Raw genomic sequence first — 21,377 nt, 5'->3', positions numbered from 1 at the left:
CAGTAGGATATCATGAATGTCTGTCTTTTCAAAGCAAAAATTTAATCAAGACGTTTTCTGAGATTGTTTGTTAGACCATTCTGTCATGATTCTCGTGGTGAGACACGGACAGAGGACCCAGGTGCAGACAGCGGGTAAGGGGTTAACAAATAATTTAATAAATAATAAAACAAAGACCCACGAGGGGGTAACAGAACAAAACATGGATACAATAACATGACTAAGACTAACTACACAAAGACTTAACATAAACTCAAAACAAGAACTACAAATACACTGAACTAGACTTGACAAGACACATGGACTCACCACACAACCACAATGAACCAGCACAAGACAGAAGACACAAGGGCATTAAATAAGGGAGCAAATCAAGAGGGAAACAGGTGAAAGGCATTAATCAATAAAGAGGGTAACGAGAGGATGGGAACAAAGACGAGACCGGAGAGAGATTATGGAAGGCCATAAGAACAATAATTATCTCTCTCCACATTTAACATGAGGTTCTGTCATGATCCTGCCACTACACTAAGAAAACATGACATGATGGAGCAGAATCATGACACCATTCACTATGCCAGACCCAGGGTGGTAACAATAGACAGGTCACATGACATATCATTGATCCAGGTGCACCAATAGTGACAAAGAAATTCGCGCCTACCTTTTTACCTTTATTTTAGTATACAAAGTGTCAATGTTTATAGTTTGAAGTGATATTTATTCTCTTATAGTCAGTTTAGATTTTAAGTTTGAACTTATGATTTACTGATAACTAAAAGTTATTTTACCCAATGCCTTCTAAAATCTCAGGCATGTTGCAATAAAATCTAACGCAAAAAGCACAAAGGTCCAGTGTTTGCACACTGAACAAAAACAAAAGTGTTGGAATAACTAAGGCTTTGTGTCAGGCTGTGAAACTGTATTAAGCTAGATGAATGACCACACTGAGACCCTGTGCTTAGTTGCGCAACGTGCGCTTTGAGAAATGCTACGGCTTGTGAAGATCAGAATGAAACAGGAAAATAATCGGATGGTGGGATCTGGCAACAGATGTGCTATAAATAGACTCCACCGGTTTATTGTTACATCATTTCTGGCTGATTGCTAAAGGAACATGATAATAGTGTAACAATGCGCCTGAAGCCGCCAAACCAAAAATACGGCCACCAGCTGTTATATCACAAAGGGGACCACCTCAGACCATCCACCCAAGCACGGTCGTCCCTTGTTTTTCATAGACATCAAAAAGCCGACGATGACCCCTCCTTCTCATGACGTCAGGACTCCACACCACGCCCCTAGGCCCTGATCAGGAAGTGAATCTGTGGGAATAGACAAACGCTCCCTAGAATGAAATAGAAGCCGGTGAGGAGGGGAGAAGGAGACCGTGGGACTAACGGAGGACTCGACACCTATTTGCATTCATCCAGGTGCAAAACGACGTTATCTTTGGAAGGCACAGAGAACCGGAGAAAATGCTCATTAAAGAATTGTAAGTGCAGCTGTTATATTATTGATCTCATTGTGACGGCAGCATCCTCCGTTCGCGCAGCGCGGGTACCACGACCGCATCCCACCGCCAGAGGCCATTTCGACATTGTAAACTTGACTTTATGTCAGTTCACGTTCATCAAAGCCCCTGGTCGTAATTATATCTGATGCATTTAATAAAACAAAGCTGGTAAATATTTATCAATAGAGCAATTCTTTAAATCTTTGCGTTTAAAAACTGGATCATTTTGGATGGTGCGAATATAATGTTTTTCTCCGGGTTATTTCTATGTTTTATTAGTTAAACGTGTATTTTCGTTTTATCTGGAATTCCAGCAGCGACCAAGCGAGTTTATTTGTCTCTTCGTGGTGTTATTGATACTGGTGAAGGTGAAACTGACCGACTTCAGCACATCGCGTTCCGATATTAAATGGCGCCCGCGTAGCCTACACTTTAAGATCCCGTTTGTTTATTTATTTATTACGTTCACATTTTAACCGGCCGCTTTTCGCGACCACCGGATCCGTTCACCTTGCGCTTGTAATTCGAGCATCTGTTTCATTGAACCGGACTAACTATAACTTGATCATATAGCCTACTCCAAACCTCCCCTGTCCATTCCCTCTGAAATATTAATAACCTTTCGCTACACCAGCAAAAAGGTCACTGCTGAAAACATCAGAGGCTTTCTTACCATCAGAACTTAATATGATTTTGGCACCTATAGCACAGCCTATCGTGCGCGTAGTGTTTCTTATAGGCTACAACATCTGCCCGTTAATGCATCTTGGTCATGAATGTCCACGCGAACGCTGCCCATGTGTTCTGTCGTGCAAGAATGCGCACTCACGAGTTTCCTGAGTGACTCGGAGAGAGGCGCGATGTATCGCGACGCTCGCAGCAAGGACGCGACGCCAACGCATCATCACGTGCGCATCCGCGCATCGTCACGGGTATCTCTCTGACGTCATTTTTAAGGACGTCAAGGAGGTTTTGAGGGACAGAAGACACCGTTCATTTTTTTAGAAGCTGTAAGCCTACGCATTATTTTTTGTCGTATGTAGCCTATTGTTTTTTTATTGTATTGTGTGCATGCTTTTAAACGATGGCAAACAGTATTACATAATCGGTTTATCAGCAAAGAATTTCCACGACTCATGTAGTCTTTTAAGATGCTTATACGCGCTGCGAGGTTCCTCGATGCTGTCCATGGTTCTTGGTTTTTTCAGTAATGGACTAATAATGACATTAAACACTAAAAAAAAACACTCAGGTGAAGAATTAGACCTTTCTAACTGGAGCCGATTGTATGATATCAAGTGTAATGCAGAGTTCAATGATGCATTGTTAAATCACATAATTTCTTTGCAAGGAAAGCTTTGTGTTTTTTAACACTTACCTGTTACTGGTGAAGAATTCATGGGTTTGATTCCAATGGAACATACACTATTATAATACATTTTAAGTTTCTTAAAGTTTCTTAATTGCATATAAGTAATTTTGAATAAAAGTGCTCATCAAATGCATACATGTTTATGTAATACCTTTAATGTTTTCTGTATGCTACTAGTTGGCATGAAGCAGCCTGTGCTGCTGCGTACTATACTCAATGTGAAACTATTTTAAACACCATTTACTTTGAAATTATTATACATGTATCTTTTATGATCTTTTATTGAGACGCTATGTCGTCACAACATATGATAAATTAAAGTAGCTATAAAGAGGTATTTAAAAAAAGTCACACAGTTAAACATTTCCTTTAATGATTCAAGTATATTTAACCAAAAACGTTGATGTCCCATTATGCATTAAATGGGCATTAAACTTAAAAATATTTCATCCTTTTTTCATTCTGATTATGGTTTAATAGAATCTGTCCATTTGAGCTAAATGATTGACCTCTTATTCTCAGGTCTAACTCAGTGTAGTGACTCTTCCATGTGACCCAGTTCACCTCCAGACACAGACAAAACATCTCTTGAGTCCAGATAGTTGACCCTATTCCGGCACCTCATATCCCAATTTTGTTTTCTTTTTACTAGTAGTCCTCCCTGTCCTGATCTAACACATATTCCTACTTTAGATCTGACCTTATTAAACCTTTATTAGAGAGCATTGTGTTAATTTCTGAATGCTTGTTTGTTTAGTACATTTAATTTAGGGAAGCAGACGCTGACCTTTGCTTTGTATTAAATTTCAGAATCAGTTTGTAAACTACTTTGTCTTGTTACCGAAACAATAAGTAAAGTCTGTCAGATACAAAGAAATGCAGCCATGCGGTCAGCAGCATTTATAATGCAGAAAGTAGCCTGGGTGTCATGGAGGCAGAGTAGATGAGACACTAAATCCACAGCGGTGACCGATAGTCCCGGTTCAGGACACAAACATCGCTCTGGAGGGCAAGGTGACTATAGCATGTGATATATGCTCAAGCGACCCACGGAGTGTATAGTGCATTTAATATGTGGCACATAGCATCAGTGTTCAGGACTGAAGTTTGTTCAGCAGAATGCGAAAGCAGAGAGTTGTTTTCAAAAATCTCTGTAACATTTACTAAATACTTACATTTAAAATATAAACGTGATAATGTAAGTTTATAGAAAAGCACAAAGGAGATTAAATAATTTTTAATATCTCAGCTGTTTCTCCTAGTGGAAAGTAACAGAAAGCAAATGGTGCTCCAAATTTTGTCTTTAGAAAGGCTCCACTAATCTCACAGGAGATCTCAACAATATCTCACATTCCAAGGCTTTTTCTAAGATCCCAAAGCCTGAAATTAAAAGTCACGTCTCACACCAAATTATACACGTTAATGTAATAGCTTCATATTATTTCGTGAAACATAAGTGAAATTTTGATAAAGTTTCCCAATCTACAGTATAAGAGAACATAAAAACTTTCCTCTGCACATTCAAGATAATAAAAATCTTGTCATTGGAGAACTTCTAGTGCATCCCGTCACATGCAAGCACAATTGTGAAGTGTGCTGGTGACATATGACAAACGATTCGAGCGCTTAACTGGAATGGAGAGAGGCAGCGGTGTTGACTTACTCCTGATAAGTATTGATTATATATGCAGGCAGCACAGCGTATTGTACGTCGCCAGCTAGCAATTAGAAACAGTATATTGGAAATGCTCTAAACATTCTGTTAGAGTTTCTACATTATTGTTTAAAGGCTTGCAATGTAATCAAATAAAATTCTTAAGGTTTCTGGATTTTATGAGATGTTGTGAAATGATTGTGGAAGGACATAATAAAAATTTCTCAAAATAGAGAAAATATGAGGGCTCCAATCACGATAAAAATAATTTTGGCCTTAGACCATTGCCTATTGTCACTCCTTTAGCTGCCTTTATATTTGCATGTTTTTATTAAAAAGTAAACAAAACATACAGATTAGCCTGCTTTGCCTTAATATGTAAAAATGCAATATATATATATTTTTTTTACTCTATATTATTATTTTTGTAGTGTTAGGTACATTACACTAACCCATAATATTTTGTTGTGTATTTCTATTCTGTTCTATTCTATTCTATTCTATTCTATTCTATTCTATTCTATTCTATTCTATTCTATTCTATTCTATTCTATTCTATTCTATTCTATTCTATTTAGACCAAATACTAACCATCTCAAAATATCTTCCTTTGTGTTCATCAAAAGAAAGAGTCATAGAAAGGTTTTTAAAGACATGAGGGTGAATAAATGATGACAGAATTGTAATTTTGGGTGACCTATCCCTCTTATTCCAGCGTTCCCGAGTTTATAATTGAAAAAAATTGTCAGCATGTAGAGATCTATGCATATGCAGCATCACATTGCCAAAATGGGGACTAAGTAAAAGCATTTTATAATTTGAAACTTGTCATTCTTATGAGTAGAGCAGCTCTTAAATAACTTCTTATGTTTGCTCTTTTGCAGTCGAGTGATCCTACCGATTTCTGTGGAGGAGGTAAGTGTGAACTAAGTGTTTGTGTACTCCATGTTATGATTACTAGTAATTTTAAACATTGTTTCCGTATGCATGCGCTTGGTGCCTGTCACGATTTACATTTGTTCAGTGTGGATGACTCAGTGTTGGCTCATTTTGACAGCAGTCACGACACTAGTGTTGTGATTCTCTCCGTGTGCCGAGCCACAGATCTGTAATGCAGAAACGGACCCATCTATGCCACTCAGTCAATTATGAGTCAGTTATCGCAGCAAGAGGATGAATATTTCTTCTCTCATGCTGTCTAATCCCAATACGGCCCATGCAAATCACCAATGCATCATTCCTCCGAGGTCTGCCAGTATTAATAGCTTTTGCATTTACCCAAGTCAGCAATTCCTACTTTTTCGTACATTCTCTCTCATCTTTTTTTCTGTTCTATTTAGAAGGAGCTTTCCCTGTTAACTCTGTTTTGCAGTCTCCTCATTTCCCATGAACAGCGATCCGATCCTGAATTTGCAATGAGTCACCTGATACTACCTGTTTTGTCTCTCTCTCTCTCTCTCTCTCTCACTCTCTCTCTCTCTCTCTCTCATGCTTTCCTTGAAGTCAATGCTTTTTATTCTTATGTCTTTGTTGCTTTCCTCTGCAAAAATTCTGGATTATTTGATTGATTATTTTTAGTTTAAAAGTCCAGGGTGTCATCTTTTTGGAGGATCTATTGACAGAAATGCAATATAATATACATAACTATGTCTTCACTGGTGTATAAAGACCTTACATAATGAAGCGTTTTGTTTTTATTAGCTTAGAATGAGCTATTTCTATTTAAAACACTGCGGGTCCCCTTACCTGGAATTCACCATGTTGTTTCTACAGTAGCCCTTAACCAGGGGTCGGCAACCTTTGCGACCAAAATACTTTTGTAATTTAAAGGTTATATTTAACCTTTATATTACTATAACACAGGTTATGCATGTAAGGAAGTATTTACCCAGTTTCACCACTATGTGGCAATATAATGAGATTTTTGTAATGTATTTAGATATTAGTAATGGGAGTGTTGCAATAGGAGAGTGGCGTTGCGTTGTTGCACGTGCAACTTTAGCTTTTTTCTGTGAACTTTAGTTTTTGCTGCATTTGATGAACAGACACATGAGACTCCTACTCTTCGCATACGGACATCACTCGTAAACATTATAAGCGTGCTAGCCGGACAGGATTTAAACTATGCCGGCTAAAAATCGTAACCAAGCAGAATGTTACTCACTATTCCATTTCGAACACGCATACAGTGTTCGGCGCTGTCTCACATGTGTCAAAGCACCTATGTTTTTTTCTGTCATCTACGGTCGCACTCATATGTACATTGCATGCTGTTATTTCGGGTATTCGAATGAAATATCTGAAAAAGTAAATACATGTATATGCTTTTTCAGATATTTCTTGAAGAAATCAGGACAGAAGTGCATGGTCCAAATTGGACAAAATAGACTAATTATAGCAGTAGGTGTTAACGGGTATGTGCCTCTTTCGTCCACTTGTGATCCGACGCATCTTAATACCAGACATAAACAGGCCCTTATATAGACTGCAGGGAGCCGCAGCAGGGGCGCAGAAGAGCCGTTTTGTAAATATGTTATCTCCTTCGGCAAAGAAGTTTAGTAATCCTGTGTCCGGCACCGTAGTGCACCGCAGACCAGGACCAGGAGTTCAGAAAAGATCACGGACTACCAGTGTGATGGTGAAAAAATTGAGTAATTATTCTTCCAATTAAAGTTTAGATCTCATAATAATTCTAATCTGTTTCGAGACTACCTGACTCTTCCAGCTGTTCCTGGCATACCATCATGTTCACATAATCTCCCGGTTGTATCTGTGATCTTGTTACCGTATGAGACAGTGTGAGCTTTAGGGGACAAAACTTCTCTGGGCTGGATTATGCAAATTAAACGTCTGCTTCTAATGGCTCGTGCTGCCTCCCTTTCCATATGCACTGGTTTTTCTATACCTCAACCTATCCTGCGAAACAGGACAGTCAGTCAAGTTGCACTTGGATAAGGAATACATTTGTTCTGTCCGAAGAAGTTTGGTGAAATAAATGTTTGCATATGTCCTCACTGTCAGATGAAGGTTTCCTTTTTGGCATCCAGAAGATTTTTGCATACCCCCCCCCATAAAAAGTATATTACATTTGATTTGGATATGCATGAGCTCTGATCTTGGTTAAAAGTTCTCACGATCATTATCGAGTGGGTTTTTTTGGGTCATTTTAATATACTGACACATTCATGTAAATACCTTAAAAATAACCTGTGAAAATAACTGTAAAATATAAATGAGAATTTGTTGCATAATTGCAATAATAGTCATTTTGCTGACTTAGTTTTGGTTGGTAAATTAGCTATTATTTTTAGATTAAATAGTTTTTATAGTCATTTTTGTTAAAGTTTTAACAATTTGTTGTATATGCTTTTCTCATTTTAAAAATAGATTTTATATTATGTTGCTATAGACTGTTTCAAAGTGACAACATAAGCAAACGTTACTCTGCATGCGTGCGATCATATAACTCAATAATAGATTTCACATTCACAAATAATAGAGTGCCTGTAGATTATTTCTGATAACTAGCAAATTAGCAAAAGAAGCCGAGAAGAACCGGTAGATGGCTAAACTGGTCTCTCCAATACTTTGGATTTAGACTGCGATAACAAGCTCATCCGCTAGATATTAATATACCATACAGTTTATTTGAATTCGTCAAAACTACAGAACCCATTCAACCCATTTTCTATTTAATAAAATGAACAAACAACCAAATGTATTAAGATGAATCAGAGGCAAAACATGGGAGCATGTAGATTTTAATTTGGGAATTTGTAAAGTAAGTATTGGTACCTGTACACTCAAATGTACAACTCACAGCCCCAATGTGAAAACTTGTCGAATAAAAAAACAGAAGTTTATTGTTCAGATTTGCACTCGTGGACAAAACTCACTCTTCTGAATTTGAAGTTGCAGAAAAATATTCACGAATGTGTAAACTGACATTTACAAAATACATTGGCAAATACAAATGCATATCACATATTTACACGTTACTTACTTTACAAGTTCACAAATTAACATCTACATGCTCTCATGTTTTGGTACTGATTTATCTTCATAAAATTTCAACAAATAGTTTTTTAATACAATTATTATACAATAAATAAATATTATATATTAACATCAATTTAAGTAAATATAAATGGTTATATGATTAGACACTAGCCAAACACAGACCGAAAGTTAGCTGCAGTTCCGGCATGCGCGTCCGATAATACGGTCTATATGAGATTAATTCATAATTCTTTTTATTTTCTATCATTTTTGTGTATAAAACATATTTCAGTTTGTTTTGTTTTGTTTTTCCAATAATGTTTAGGTAAATATTTAATTTGATTTCAAATTAACATAAACGTTTTAAATTTTTTATCTTAAATTAAGTTAACTAAACTAACATTGCCAAGTCGATTTCTCCGTCTTTCTTAAATAAAAAAAATGTAAGACTTGATAATAACTAAATAAATATAAAGTTAATAATCATATAAGACTTTGAATGTAAACAAATAAGGCCAAATATTCAACTTGTCCTGAATGTTAAGATCAGATGAGCTCGTATAAAGTAAAGCTCCGATCCCTCGTCTGCTTCCAGGAGCCTAAAGACGCATTTTATTTGGCTGATGTTGTTTAAAGCGAGAGGTGCAACGTGCTATTCTTGGATATCATTCATTCGACTGGGAATGATGGATTACGAAAGCTTACTTGCTTAAGGGGGCAGCTGGGCAGTTTATTGCCCCTTGTGACACTGCCTTATTTACTTTCACTTCATGTCGTCATATGAGATTTCTTTCATTCTCAGACAAGTCTATGTCGATTGTCAAATTTGACCATCACCGTTCACCATCAGTGAACTACAATCAGGCCTCAACCAGATTTTGGCACGCAGGCACGTCACATGCTGTTCATTCATAATGATTACACTTTTTTGCAATGTCAGTTTAAATATAGATAGACAACACGCATGTACAAAAAAATAACACATCCGCTGCAGACGAATTGGATGACGCGCGTGTGTGTGATTTGCAGAGAGTGCTGCAACGTGACTCATGCTGCTGCTGGCCTCTGATTGGCAGAGAGGAAAGCCGAAGCCTCTGATTGGCGAAAGAATGATGACATCGCATGTAGAAACAGAGACACACATACAAACACACTACACTACACAAGAAGCATAAAGCCGACTGCTTTCTTTCCGTCTGTCACTTATTCTCTTTCGTTCCTCTTTCTCGTTCTCTCTCAAACTGGTATAAACAGGATTTCTGTCATTTCTCTCTTTCTATGCGGTCTGTCTCACACATTCTCATGTGTAAAGAACACTGTGTTTAGGGATTGATGACCACATTTAGACAGTCAGAGTGGTTTCTAGGTAGGATTCATGGTGGTGCCTTGAATCTCTGGAGTTGTGCTGTGCTGCCTCAGACTCTTTAGTGCTGACACTAAAAAGAGCAAATCATTTTGTTTAACTCGCTTTACCTGACCCAGGATTCTGAAAAATACCTGCAGGATCTCTCTCTTTCCATTTAATGTCAACAACAAATACTGCACACTTTTATTGTGCAAAATATTGTGCAAAAGAAATCAGTGCAAAATAAGAAAGCATGTGGACAAATCCATACAAATGACAACCGTAAAATAAAAAAATCAACTTTTTACCAAAGGTTTTCACCATACTATAGATCAGATGTCAATATTTAGTGATTCAAATAACCATGTGATGTATCTCTTAAAGGGGAATAATATGACACGGCTTTGTTGTAGATGTAATGCAATGTGTATACACGAGTTAAGGTTCAGAAACGCTGTATCTGAAACGCACAGATTTTTTACAAAGCTCATCGCTATGAAAAGCGAAGTGTGCTATGATTGGTAGTGATTGGTCGAATACTGCAAACGTGTGACGGAAATATAATGCCTCTTATCATATTTGGAACATCGGGTTCCAAAGCAATTGTACTAGCCATTATTTGCGTGTACATTTTGGCAGTCTTAGTCAAATCATACCACGAAGTGACGAAGATTTCTGGGGTTGTAGTTACACAAGGCGCTTCAGGCAGGTCTGGGTGAGCATTCGCTTTCGACAGAATGCGTCTTACTTACTTACTTGCAATTTTACCTGTCTTATACATGCACATACGCAGAAACACGTATTCCCGCCATATGACCCCTTTAAACACTAGTTCTTTAAGGATAGTTTATCATAGTCAGGCATCCTAGTCAGGATTGTCACATCCATAATGGTCCATATTTCTTATAAATGGGCACATGAAAATTTAAATTAAAATAAAAAAATTGGTCTATTAAGAACCATACCTTCTCCATGTATTGGGTATCATTGCTTCTGTATTGTAAATTTTTATTCACAGAAATCCAACAAAGAATGTTTTCTCTCAAATCCTGGAGTCTTTATTGCCACGTCCATAATACATTTTATGTTCTCTTTTAAAATAGAAAACTCGTGCTTAGACTGATATTTTACTGATGTCTGGACCCTATCATCAGGGGTTTAGTAAAATATAAACAGATGGTTCAATATATCGGTACTAAACACATTCTCTGAGAATTTATATTTCAAGTTTCGACTAATAATGTCACATTCATAATGCTGGAATTGCCCATGTGCAAATGGAGTAGACAAGTTTCATGAAATAAAACTTAATAAAGGAATAAATGAGCTAAGTTGTGCATTCCCTAACGTAGTCAAACCTTCACAAATATCGGTAGTCCTCTGTAGTCCTCTGTAAGTGTTTGTGCATTAATGTTCTAACTAAATTCTTCACAGGATTAAAGGTGATTATGATGTGAAGGGGGTCTTTGTTTTTGAGCTCTCTGGGTTTATTCGACATAGATTAACAAATGGTGCCATGCTGAAAACAAAAACAGCTTAAAGAAGCCTATTCCTAATTTTCTGCTGGTCCAGCCAAGCTAACTAAAAACATCTCTTAATTCAACAAAGACTTGGATACTAGTTAAACAGGAGCTGTTATACTGTAAATGAATTTGATTTGTGCATTTACATCGGCAAGATGTAATAAAGACGTTTAGAAGATGTCTATGATTTAGAATGTATGTAAAACTGCTTCGTCTAAGATGTTTATCAGATCTCCAGATCTTTATCAGTACACATTAGTGTGTATGAAGTTTGAGGGTGCTGAATGTACTGTATGTATGTGTCTCACAGTATCAGGTAGGGCAGCTGTACTCAGTAGCAGAAGCCAGTAAGAAAGAGACGGGAGGAGGAGAAGGTGTGGAGGTGTTGAAGAACGAACCCTATGAGAAGGATGGAGAGAAGGGACAGTACACACACAAAATCTACCACCTGCAGAGGTAAACACACTTACACAAGCCCACAAATGAATAACAATAGAATGTGTCAGATGGGTACAGTTCACCCGGAAATTAATATTCTGTCATTTTTAATCCATTCATTTCCATCTATTGGAAGGGGACTGACATGGTCAAAATCTGAAAAACGCACAATGGAAGAACATACGTTTTTTTCAAATGACTCATGTAATATACAACGGCTAAGCATAAGGCTAAGATATTGCGTGGTGTTAGAAGATGTGGAAAGTGATTCGAATTGACCTTTTCTTTGCATTTGTCCCATAGAAAAGCACATCATAAATTACATTAAAGTTAATTAAATGAAGAAAACAATAAAGGTTGGATGAGTAAACGCTTTTTATGTATTCAGTCCCTATAGTCTCCATCTTATTCCTCTTTTTGCTTCTTCAGTAAAGTCCCCTCATTTGTGCGGATGCTTGCACCGGCATCAGCACTCAACATTCACGAGAAAGCTTGGAACGCCTACCCATACTGTCGCACAGGTAACAAACGCACATGTATTCTCTCACGTACATGAAAGACGGGCATGTAATCTTGTGGTTTAACTTCTGCGTGTGTCTTGTTTGCTGTGTTTCAGGTTGCTCTCTTATTATAATTATTGCTTTAGTGTATCTGTTTCTGCCTCTGTCGTTCTCTCTCTGTCACTGCGTTTGAGGGTGCTGAATAATTCACTGTTTGAGTCGCGCAGGAGTGGAGTTACAGCACAAGAAACTCAGATTATACCAGCACTTTCATATTTATTATTACAGTCCCATAGATGGAAGATTTCAAATTTGCCAAAGTGTGTTTTACTAAGATATTTATATATCAGGCAGCAGCTTCTATGCGGTGCCTAAAGATGTAAAATATGGATTTAATAAAGTGTCTTCCTTTAAAACATCAAGCTGATATACAGTAGGACTGTAGTATTACAACAGTGTGGTTCCAATAAAGTTTCCGAAAGTCCATAGTTTGTACATTTCCAGAGATCTTAAAAATCATATCTTCTACTTGTTTAAGGAGTCAATATATTGGCTATAAAACTGATTTTTTTAGTTCACGCATTACACATTGTAACAGTTAAGTAGTAGGCCTATTAAAATCTTAAATAAATAAAAAAACAAAGCCTTTAAGTTAAACATTTTTTTACTTAAAAAAGTAAAAATATGACAAAAGGTTTCGCATGTCAAGTCAGTTCAGACACAATTGATCATAAATAAATGTTGATGTTTTTTAAACTGATATTTTTGTGTAGTTTCTAAATTATAATATCTCTCTTTTTCATGCCGGTGTCATATCAACCTTCAGTAATCACGGTAAGTATTCACTCTTCACAAGTAGATCTCACCTATAAAGATGTAGATTTACAGCACAAGCACAGACACACAAACCGTTTGATTGTGACAGGAGACAGTAACACCCGCAGTGAAAGAAGAGAGGACAAATATGTTTCAGTCGACTGGTTATTGTGGCTTATCAGTTTGTCTGTTTGACATTTGTGTTTTAGAACGAGTATATGAAAGAAAACTTCCTCATCAAGATTGAGACATGGCATAAGCCTGATATGGGACAGCAGGACAATGTAAGTGATATCATCATTTCAGTAGTTTTTGGTAGGTCAAAATCATAATTTAGTCGGACACTTTTCGGTGAATTTTTGACGGTCCAAAGTCAATTTGTTTGGAGGCTCTATTGACAGAAATACACATACAATACACATAACTATGTCTTCAGGGGTGTATAAAGACCTTACATCATGAAGCGTTATGTTTTTATTACCTTAGAATGACTTATTGTTATCTACATACAGTCCCCTTACATGGAATTCGCCATGTTGTTTCTACAGTAGCCCCAAACGGACAAGCTGCTCTACAGAACGCGTTTCATAAATACATTATCTCCTTCAGCAAATTAGCAAAAAAGGTGATGGCATTTTAGCCCTGTGTCATCCACCATAGTTCTACGAAAGGGAAGGGGTGGAGTGAGCCGTCGATTGCAATTTGCTACCTGAGCACTAGATGCCGCTAAATTTTTACACACTGGACCTTTAAGCGACTTAAAGTAATATGTTTTTTATCATTGTGTGATGCCCAGAATTCAAACCCATGTGCTGCCAATGCAATGCTCTAACAATAAACTACAAAAATGTCATTAAAACCGGGAAAATACCAGAATGGTTAAAATTTGTAAATAAAAAAGCATTTTAGAGCATTACAATTTACACCCCTCACCTATTTACTATTTAGTTCATGCTTTTTAATGTGTACAGGTTCATGGTTTAGACCCAGACACCTGGAAAAAGGTGGATGTTGTGTACATAGACATTGCAGACCGGAGTCAGGTAGAGCTAAAGGTGAGAAGTTCAACACGCTTCACAGGAATCACAACTCACCTCCTATATTTAGACATTCAAAGGTTTTTTGGTTACCATGGAAACCATGTGTGATTCTGAGTTCTCTCTCTTTAGGACTATAAACCAGAAGAAGACCCTACTAAGTTCAAGTCTGTAAAGACTGGGAGAGGGCCGCTCGGACCTGATTGGAAGGTAGGAGGAAAACCCTTTCACTTTTAAAAATCTTCATTGGGCGTGTATAGTAGTACGCTTGAATTCCACCTGGAAAATATATAGATTCATAGATTTTGGATGTGTGTGTGTAGAAAGAGCTTCCTAAAAAGACAGACTGTCCACACATGTGTGCCTATAAACTGGTAACTGTTAAGTTCAAGTGGTGGGGCCTACAAAACAAAGTGGAAAACTTCATTCAAAAGGTCAGTGTGTTTTTAACATCTATAGTGCCTTCGTGAAAAAAGATTGTTAAAGTTTTTTTTATTTAAAAGGTAGTAAATACTAATAATAGCACCTTGCTTTTTGACTCATTAAATCATGTAAACCTGGTTGAAGGTTTATGTTGTCACATCACGGTATCAAAACATGCAATATCCTTCTTCCGAAATGAAGTTGTGCTTGATTTTTCTAACAAACTTTCTCTTTTTTATCAGCAAGAGAAGCGCTTGTTTACTAACTTCCACCGGCAGCTGTTCTGCTGGATTGATAAATGGATCGAGCTAAACATGGAGGACATCCGTAGAATGGAGGAGGAGACCAGGAAGGAGCTGGATGAGGTCTTTTGGCACCCAGAACTTAATTTACACTCACCATGCTCAATGCAAATCTTTCCTCATCTCTGTCATTAACTTGGATATATTTGATTTATATTTTATTAGCGTCTGACAATTATGTGTGACAACAAATGGTGATTTAGAGCAGTTGTCAATCTTTTTCTTTGTAAGGCCCCCTTTGTGTAGGGTGCATCGCTTCAGGGCTCCCTAAATAAAGACTTATAATCTTTAACTTACCATTTTAATTAAACCAAAAACATATTCAGTTATGCTGGAACATCAATTATTTTGGTTGGTGTGCTTATTTTATTGATGGCCGATGCATAAAATTTATGATAAATCTCTATATTTCTTAAAATGCTACAAAATGTGTGTCTCCCCTGGATCCATCTGGGGCCCCCAGTTTACAAGGTTAGGAACCACGGATATAGAGTACAATAGCTGATGGCTGATATAACTTGATTTATTGAGAATAATTTATTATTTTTATGCCAAATACCTAAGAAAATAACTATCAGAGAGGTTAGTTTTGTGGGGTCTTTCTTACAGAAGAACATACAGTTAAGCTTATCTGAGTCATTGCTTATGTTCGGGCATGTAAAGAGTATGTCACCTTCTGGTAGTATTTTCCCACCGCAGAATAATGCACAATGTGTGAGATGAAGGATTGAATGCAGCTCATTATGAGGTCCAAGCGCTGTGTGAACAAAAGGGGCAGCAGTGCAGAGCGGTTCACAGTCTGCTTTTCCCAGGTGCAGCCCGGGTACTGAATGATGTCATAACATGTTAGCAAGATCCATAGACTGGACCTCTCCCTCAGAGCTCTCTCATTGTTTAGTTTACATTTTCAATTACGCCTTCTTAATTTAAATGTCTTCATGGTAAATAATATAAAGTATGACATGTTTACAGAGAGGGTCACATCTAAACAGGGTAGTTGGGAGAGAGGGAGATTACTGTACATAATACATTGTGTACATGCATGCACCCTTACAACTCTTTTTACACATTTTTAATTTTTGTTAAATCACACCTTTGTTAGACAGTGATTATATTGCTGTTATTTTTAATGTTGAGTTGAATAAATTGGGCTAACTGATGCAATTTACAGATTCAATATTTTCCTGTGCTGTTTCAGATGAGAGTGAAAGATCCAGTGAAAGGGATGGTGGCTCTTGAAGACTGATCATGCTCTGTGGTGCTGGATGCTGCCATTCATAATGGTAATTCACAAACTTTGGCGCCACCTAATGGCATTTATTTTGAAAATCAAGTGAGAGTTGAAAAATACATCACAATTATTGTTTAAGATTGGGAAAAAAATACATGTAGTCGTTTTTAGCATGTCTATTTTTAGTATTGGATGAGACTGCCAAAATAATTTTTACACAAACGTGATTAAAACATGCAAAAGAACCATAATTATTTCTAAGGTAATTGTTAAAGGAATTTTTCACTTTCAACATACATTTCCATGATAATTTACTGTTGTCATACAAGATGTTTATGTATTTTTTTCTTTTGTCGAAAATATATTAAGGTTTTTTGATGAAAACATTCCATTATTATTCTCATAGCGGACTTCAATGGACTCCAAATGATTGAAGATCAAAATTACAGTTTCAGTGTAGCTTCAAAAGGCTTTTGATGATACCTGACGATGAATAAGGGTAATTTAAAAAATTAAATAAAAGTAAATGCTTTATAAACACAAATGCTCGCCTTGCTCTGTTCTGCAAAGCACGTTCATGACTTCATGTAATACCTAATTATGTTGAAAAGGTCATGCTTGACATTGATAGGGCAGGGTAAAAAATTCCATCTCATCTTCTCCTCCATTTCAAAATCGTCCGACATCGTTGTTTTACCATTTAACTACCTTTTTTGTAAACAGCGTTTGACTAAGTATTTGCATGTTTAACTTGTAAACACTGACGATGTACTTCCGCCTACGTCCAAGCGTGACCTTTTCAACGTAATTAGATATTATGTGAAGTCGTGAACGCGCTTTCCAGAACAGAGCAAGGTGAGCATTTCTGTATATTTGTGTTTATAATTTTTTTTTAAAAGACAGACTGGTATCGTTTAAAGCTCTTTAAAGCTGCACTGAAACTGTCATTTTGACCTTCAACCGTTTGGAGTCCATTGAAGTCCACTATATGGAGAATAATCCTGGAATGTTTTAATCAAAAACCTTAATTTCTTGTCGACTAATGAAAATAAATACATAAACATCTTGGATCACAACAGGGGTGAGTAAATTATCATGAAAATGTATGTTGAAAGTGAACAATTCCTTTAAAACTTACAGCCGCAGAAAAAAATAGAAAACCATTTCAAAATTATTTTAAAAAATGCTGAATTTATAGGCATATGTGTTTAGGGAATTTTTTGTTTTCTTCTGTGAACTACTAACAATATTTCTCCCAAATTACAAATACAAATATTTTTTATTTGCATTTATTTGCAGAAAATGAAAACTGGAGAAACAGGTCAAAATATCAGAAAAGACGCTCTGTATTTTTCAGACCTCAAATACTGCAAAGAAAACAAGTTCATATTTACTTTTAAACAATACAACAGTAATGTTTGTACATATATTTAGGAAAAGTTATTTTTATCACAGTTTTCATGTGTCTTGTCATGCTATCAATTTTCTATATTGCTGTTGGATGACTTTATGTCACTCCTGAGGTTTGATTTTGTTGAAATTCAACAGACACTGGACTGGAATGGCCACAATACATCTAGAAATGTTGGTTAAATGAAAAATTGGAATGGCACCTAATTTTTTCCACGGCTGTATATGCACTGCAATGAGGTCATGTAACAATATTGTTCCATAAAACCCCGTTATGTATTAACTAACTTACTGTTATGTCACTACTGTATCTGTATTCTAAGCATGATATTACTGAAATTACTGAAATGTCGATGATGAATCCTTCTGAAAACTACACTGTAAAAAATGTTTACTGCTTTAAATGTTCAATCAAATTGGCTTAACTCATTTCAGTTATACACTGAAATAAAACATATGTTTAAAATATTAAAATGTAAAATAGTAAGTTGAAAATACCTTGTAAAGCCAGTGTGATGGCACTTAAAAAAATAAGACAGTGTGTCTGTTTTACAGTGTATGGTTACAATTTACAGTTAAAGTGTAGTGATCATTTTCTTGGCAGATCGATTACTGTTTGTTTTGCTACAGAATACGTAAAGTTACCATAGTTAAGCGATTGTTAATTTTTGTAAGGGGAATGCAACAGATTCTTTTTAAAACTGTATGTATCTGTGCGCTTCTATGTTTTCCTCATCTCTTTCTCTCATGTCCACTCCAACTATCTCTCTCAGATCAGACCTTAACTACTGGAGACCAGCAGCATCATGCCCCCCTCAATTGACGCAAAACACATACAATCAGGGTTTTTAAGTGATTGTTCTTCAGTGTCTGTTTTTTCGGACCAAGTTGTTTATGTGTTTCATTTTAATCTTGTAGTGATTTGTTTTTGTTGCTGTACAGTTATATTTCATTCTACCTTTTTTTGTCATGTCTTTTTAATCTATCAGCCTTTTAATTGTGAATATTTACTTTGTGACCGTAGGTTTCCCTGGCCACCTGTTACATGCATTATGAACTCATTTTGTCTGAAAGCTGCTCGGTCATGTTAAAGCTGAGGTCAGAGGTTCATTCTCAACCCCATCAAACAGTATCTGACACATGTCTTTGAAATAAGCTGAAGTTTATAGTATTAATTGTTCATTGATCAAGTATGTGTGCATCAGTATTAATGATGCTGGTCCTCTTTTGTGTTCCATCATTTCTGTTATGTGTGATAATGTTTAAAGTAAGTTTAGATGTTTTGTATTAAAATACAGGTTTAGCTGTTTTTGATTGGTTTACATCACAGACCAGGCTCCGTTCCCTTTACGCATTGGCTCGTTCACACGTAAAGGAACTTTAAAAGGCAACACCAAACCTTGTCGTCTTTCGGAAAACGTCGTTTTTTTTTGTGTCTGCCCTGCACAGCAGTGGTGCTCTAAGAAGGCATTTTACACTATTTGACTATTTTGAACCAAAAACATCTTCCCATTTTATTACCTGTCACGAGGATAAACTAATTATTTATCCAGATATTAGCAATAATACCTCCCTTCCATTCCACCATCCCCTCAAAATACCAAACGTCGTGTGAGATTGTAATATGGTCCACCCCTTCTCAGAATGTTGTATCGATAGGACACTGTATTCTTTCACTTCCCAATATTTTTGTTTTATTAACATTAACTTGGTTAGAGGGACGATGAAATGGGTCGCGTGTGGGGTTTTAAAACAGTCTTTTCTCAGTCCTGTAATGTGCGTGGATGTGAGTGCGTGTTTCTCAGTAGTTTTTCGTCTTTTTGCGTGAGGGACATCCGACACGAAAGTTAACATTTGGAGGTTTACACCCCCTTTTTCTTTTCAGCAATGCTCAGGACCTGTCATATGTAGTAAAATATTCGCCTAAATTCACAAAGACAGAGTTCAATTTACTTATGTTAATACATGAAGTCAAATTGAATTCTTGGGATGTGAATGCTGGTGTAGATCGAGCTGTGTTACATTCTTCCTATATTAACATCTTTCAGCAATACACCAGAACCGCGTTGGTCCTGAGTTTAATCTAGGTGATGTATGGATGTACTGTATGTATCGAATTGTATATAGTATATAAATACATGTAGATGAACGCATAAATATATATAATAAATATAAAACTTTATTCATATAGTTCAGACTTTCCTGCCAGGCTATTAGCACAGCTTCCCATCAACCCAGCCACAGTAAATATAGCGGTCAGTATTGGCTGGATGTTGTCTGTGGGTGACTTTATTTGTAAAACATGTGGTCTTTGGTTCATGAGACGTAGCAGTAAATAATGGTTTAAGGAATTCTGCTGCCTTCTCTCGATAATAAACCACACTTAAAGTGACATGTCAATATTGAACCCTCAGATAGTTTCCGCCCATCACTGTCGCTAGTCCCGCCCCAATTCTTGATCACTCCTCTTTGGCAGGATGGTGTCTAGGTTTTCATCGATTTATTGTTGTTGTATTTTTGCTGTGAACTGAAGAAATATGTCAATTTAAATTACTTTTCAACATGACACTGTGAGCAAAGCCACGTTTATGATTGTTCAAATACCTTTTCAGGGTTCTGGTTTAGAGATGAGCTTATGCTCATATCTGAGATCGGTGGGAAGTTCCTTTCTCCCAAAAAGAGATTTGGACTCATGAAACTTGTCTTAAACCTGATGTTTAGGTGGCACCAACATCCACATAAACTGCTCAGTTTGTGTTACATTAAATCATGGTAAACAACACTTTGTCATAAATATGTTATTGTTAGATTTGACGATTTGTTGTCAGATTTCCCTAACCTTATCTGTCATGTAATCTGGTTTTTATTTCTTTTAATGTGAATTTGTGCCTTTTGTCATCTTATCTTCCAATAAAACTACATTGGAGATTTATTTTTTTCTACATTGGAGAAAAAGAAATAAACTTTTAAAAAGTAATTCTCTATTTTTACATTTGATTTGAAGCTTAAAAGCTACTCCCACACATTTGCATAATTTCTCATATTGTGCATGTTGAGCAATCATAAGAAGGGGGAGGGGGGGTCACCACATACTCTTTCCTCAGTGAAACCTCCTATTTAATCAGGATTGAAACAGATGAAGCAGATTAAACTAAACCCTGCTTAGAAAGCTTGTGTGTTTGGTTCAGACATTTTGGGTTTCAGTTGAAGAGTTTAGGGTCACCTGATGGGAAACGTTTCTCTTGACCTGCAAACCTTTTCATCTGAAGGTATATAATAATAAAATACCCAATAAGAACCCAGCATATATAGGAACTTTTGTGATTTTTCAAAAGCAACCTACGGTGAGACATCAAAAACAAAGTAGTGGCAAGAGAACGGTGTCTGAAAATATATGCCTAGCAAGTTTAACTTATTTTAGCTAGTTAATGTGGAAAAAAAGGAGTAATTCGTTAGTGTTCCTAAACTTTTACGATATGTGACTCAGTTTCTTATTGGAAAAATTATGAATTAGCATATATTTAAGGGAAATCAAGTAATCCAATGATTCCAAAAATACTAAATAAATCTTTTTATGAATTTATGATTTCCCTCACCCTATCTGTCATGTAATCTGGTTTTTATTGATTTTAATGTGAATTTGTGCCTTTTGTCATCTTATCTTCCAATAAAACTACATTGGAGATTTATATATCACTGGTTTCAATGTTCTAACATGAAGGCTCTATAAATAGGACGACTTGAATGTTTCAAAAATGTTTCTTGGCGTTTCCTGACTGTTTACAGAAAGCAAGGACTGTGGCATTTGCAT

At 36.4% G+C, this 21,377-nt stretch overlaps 1 protein-coding gene across 3 annotated transcripts; it reads left to right on the top strand.

The window, feature by feature from the left end:
- Window positions 1-1,319: 1,319 nt before the first annotated feature.
- Window positions 1,320-20,534, top strand: pitpnab (phosphatidylinositol transfer protein, alpha b). 3 transcript variants are annotated; one of them, XM_079448440.1, is made up of 12 exons: window positions 1,365-1,495; window positions 5,427-5,457; window positions 11,720-11,865; window positions 12,277-12,368; window positions 13,174-13,181; window positions 13,373-13,447; window positions 14,135-14,218; window positions 14,333-14,410; window positions 14,524-14,634; window positions 14,866-14,988; window positions 16,124-16,208; window positions 17,456-20,534. In XM_079448440.1, exons 1-11 carry the CDS (start codon window positions 1,479-1,481, stop codon window positions 16,169-16,171), a joined length of 813 nt encoding a protein of 270 aa, XP_079304566.1. In that variant the 5' UTR covers window positions 1,365-1,478; the 3' UTR covers window positions 16,172-16,208; window positions 17,456-20,534. The 3 variants fall into 3 exon arrangements, with proteins under 3 accessions (XP_079304565.1, XP_079304564.1, XP_079304566.1); XM_079448439.1 differs by lacking the exon at window positions 13,174-13,181 and having other exon boundaries at window positions 1,320-1,495; window positions 12,277-12,383; window positions 18,340-20,534; XM_079448438.1 differs by lacking the exon at window positions 13,174-13,181 and having other exon boundaries at window positions 1,351-1,495; window positions 12,277-12,383.
- The last annotated feature ends 843 nt before the right edge of the window (window positions 20,535-21,377 follow it).

The sequence above is a fragment of the Barbatula barbatula genome, assembly GCF_947034865.1.
Source record: "Barbatula barbatula genome assembly, chromosome: 24".
Classification (NCBI taxonomy): domain Eukaryota; kingdom Metazoa; phylum Chordata; class Actinopteri; order Cypriniformes; family Nemacheilidae; genus Barbatula; species Barbatula barbatula.
The sequence above is the reverse complement of the archived record's forward strand: the minus strand, read 5'-3'. Positions and strand labels throughout refer to the sequence as shown.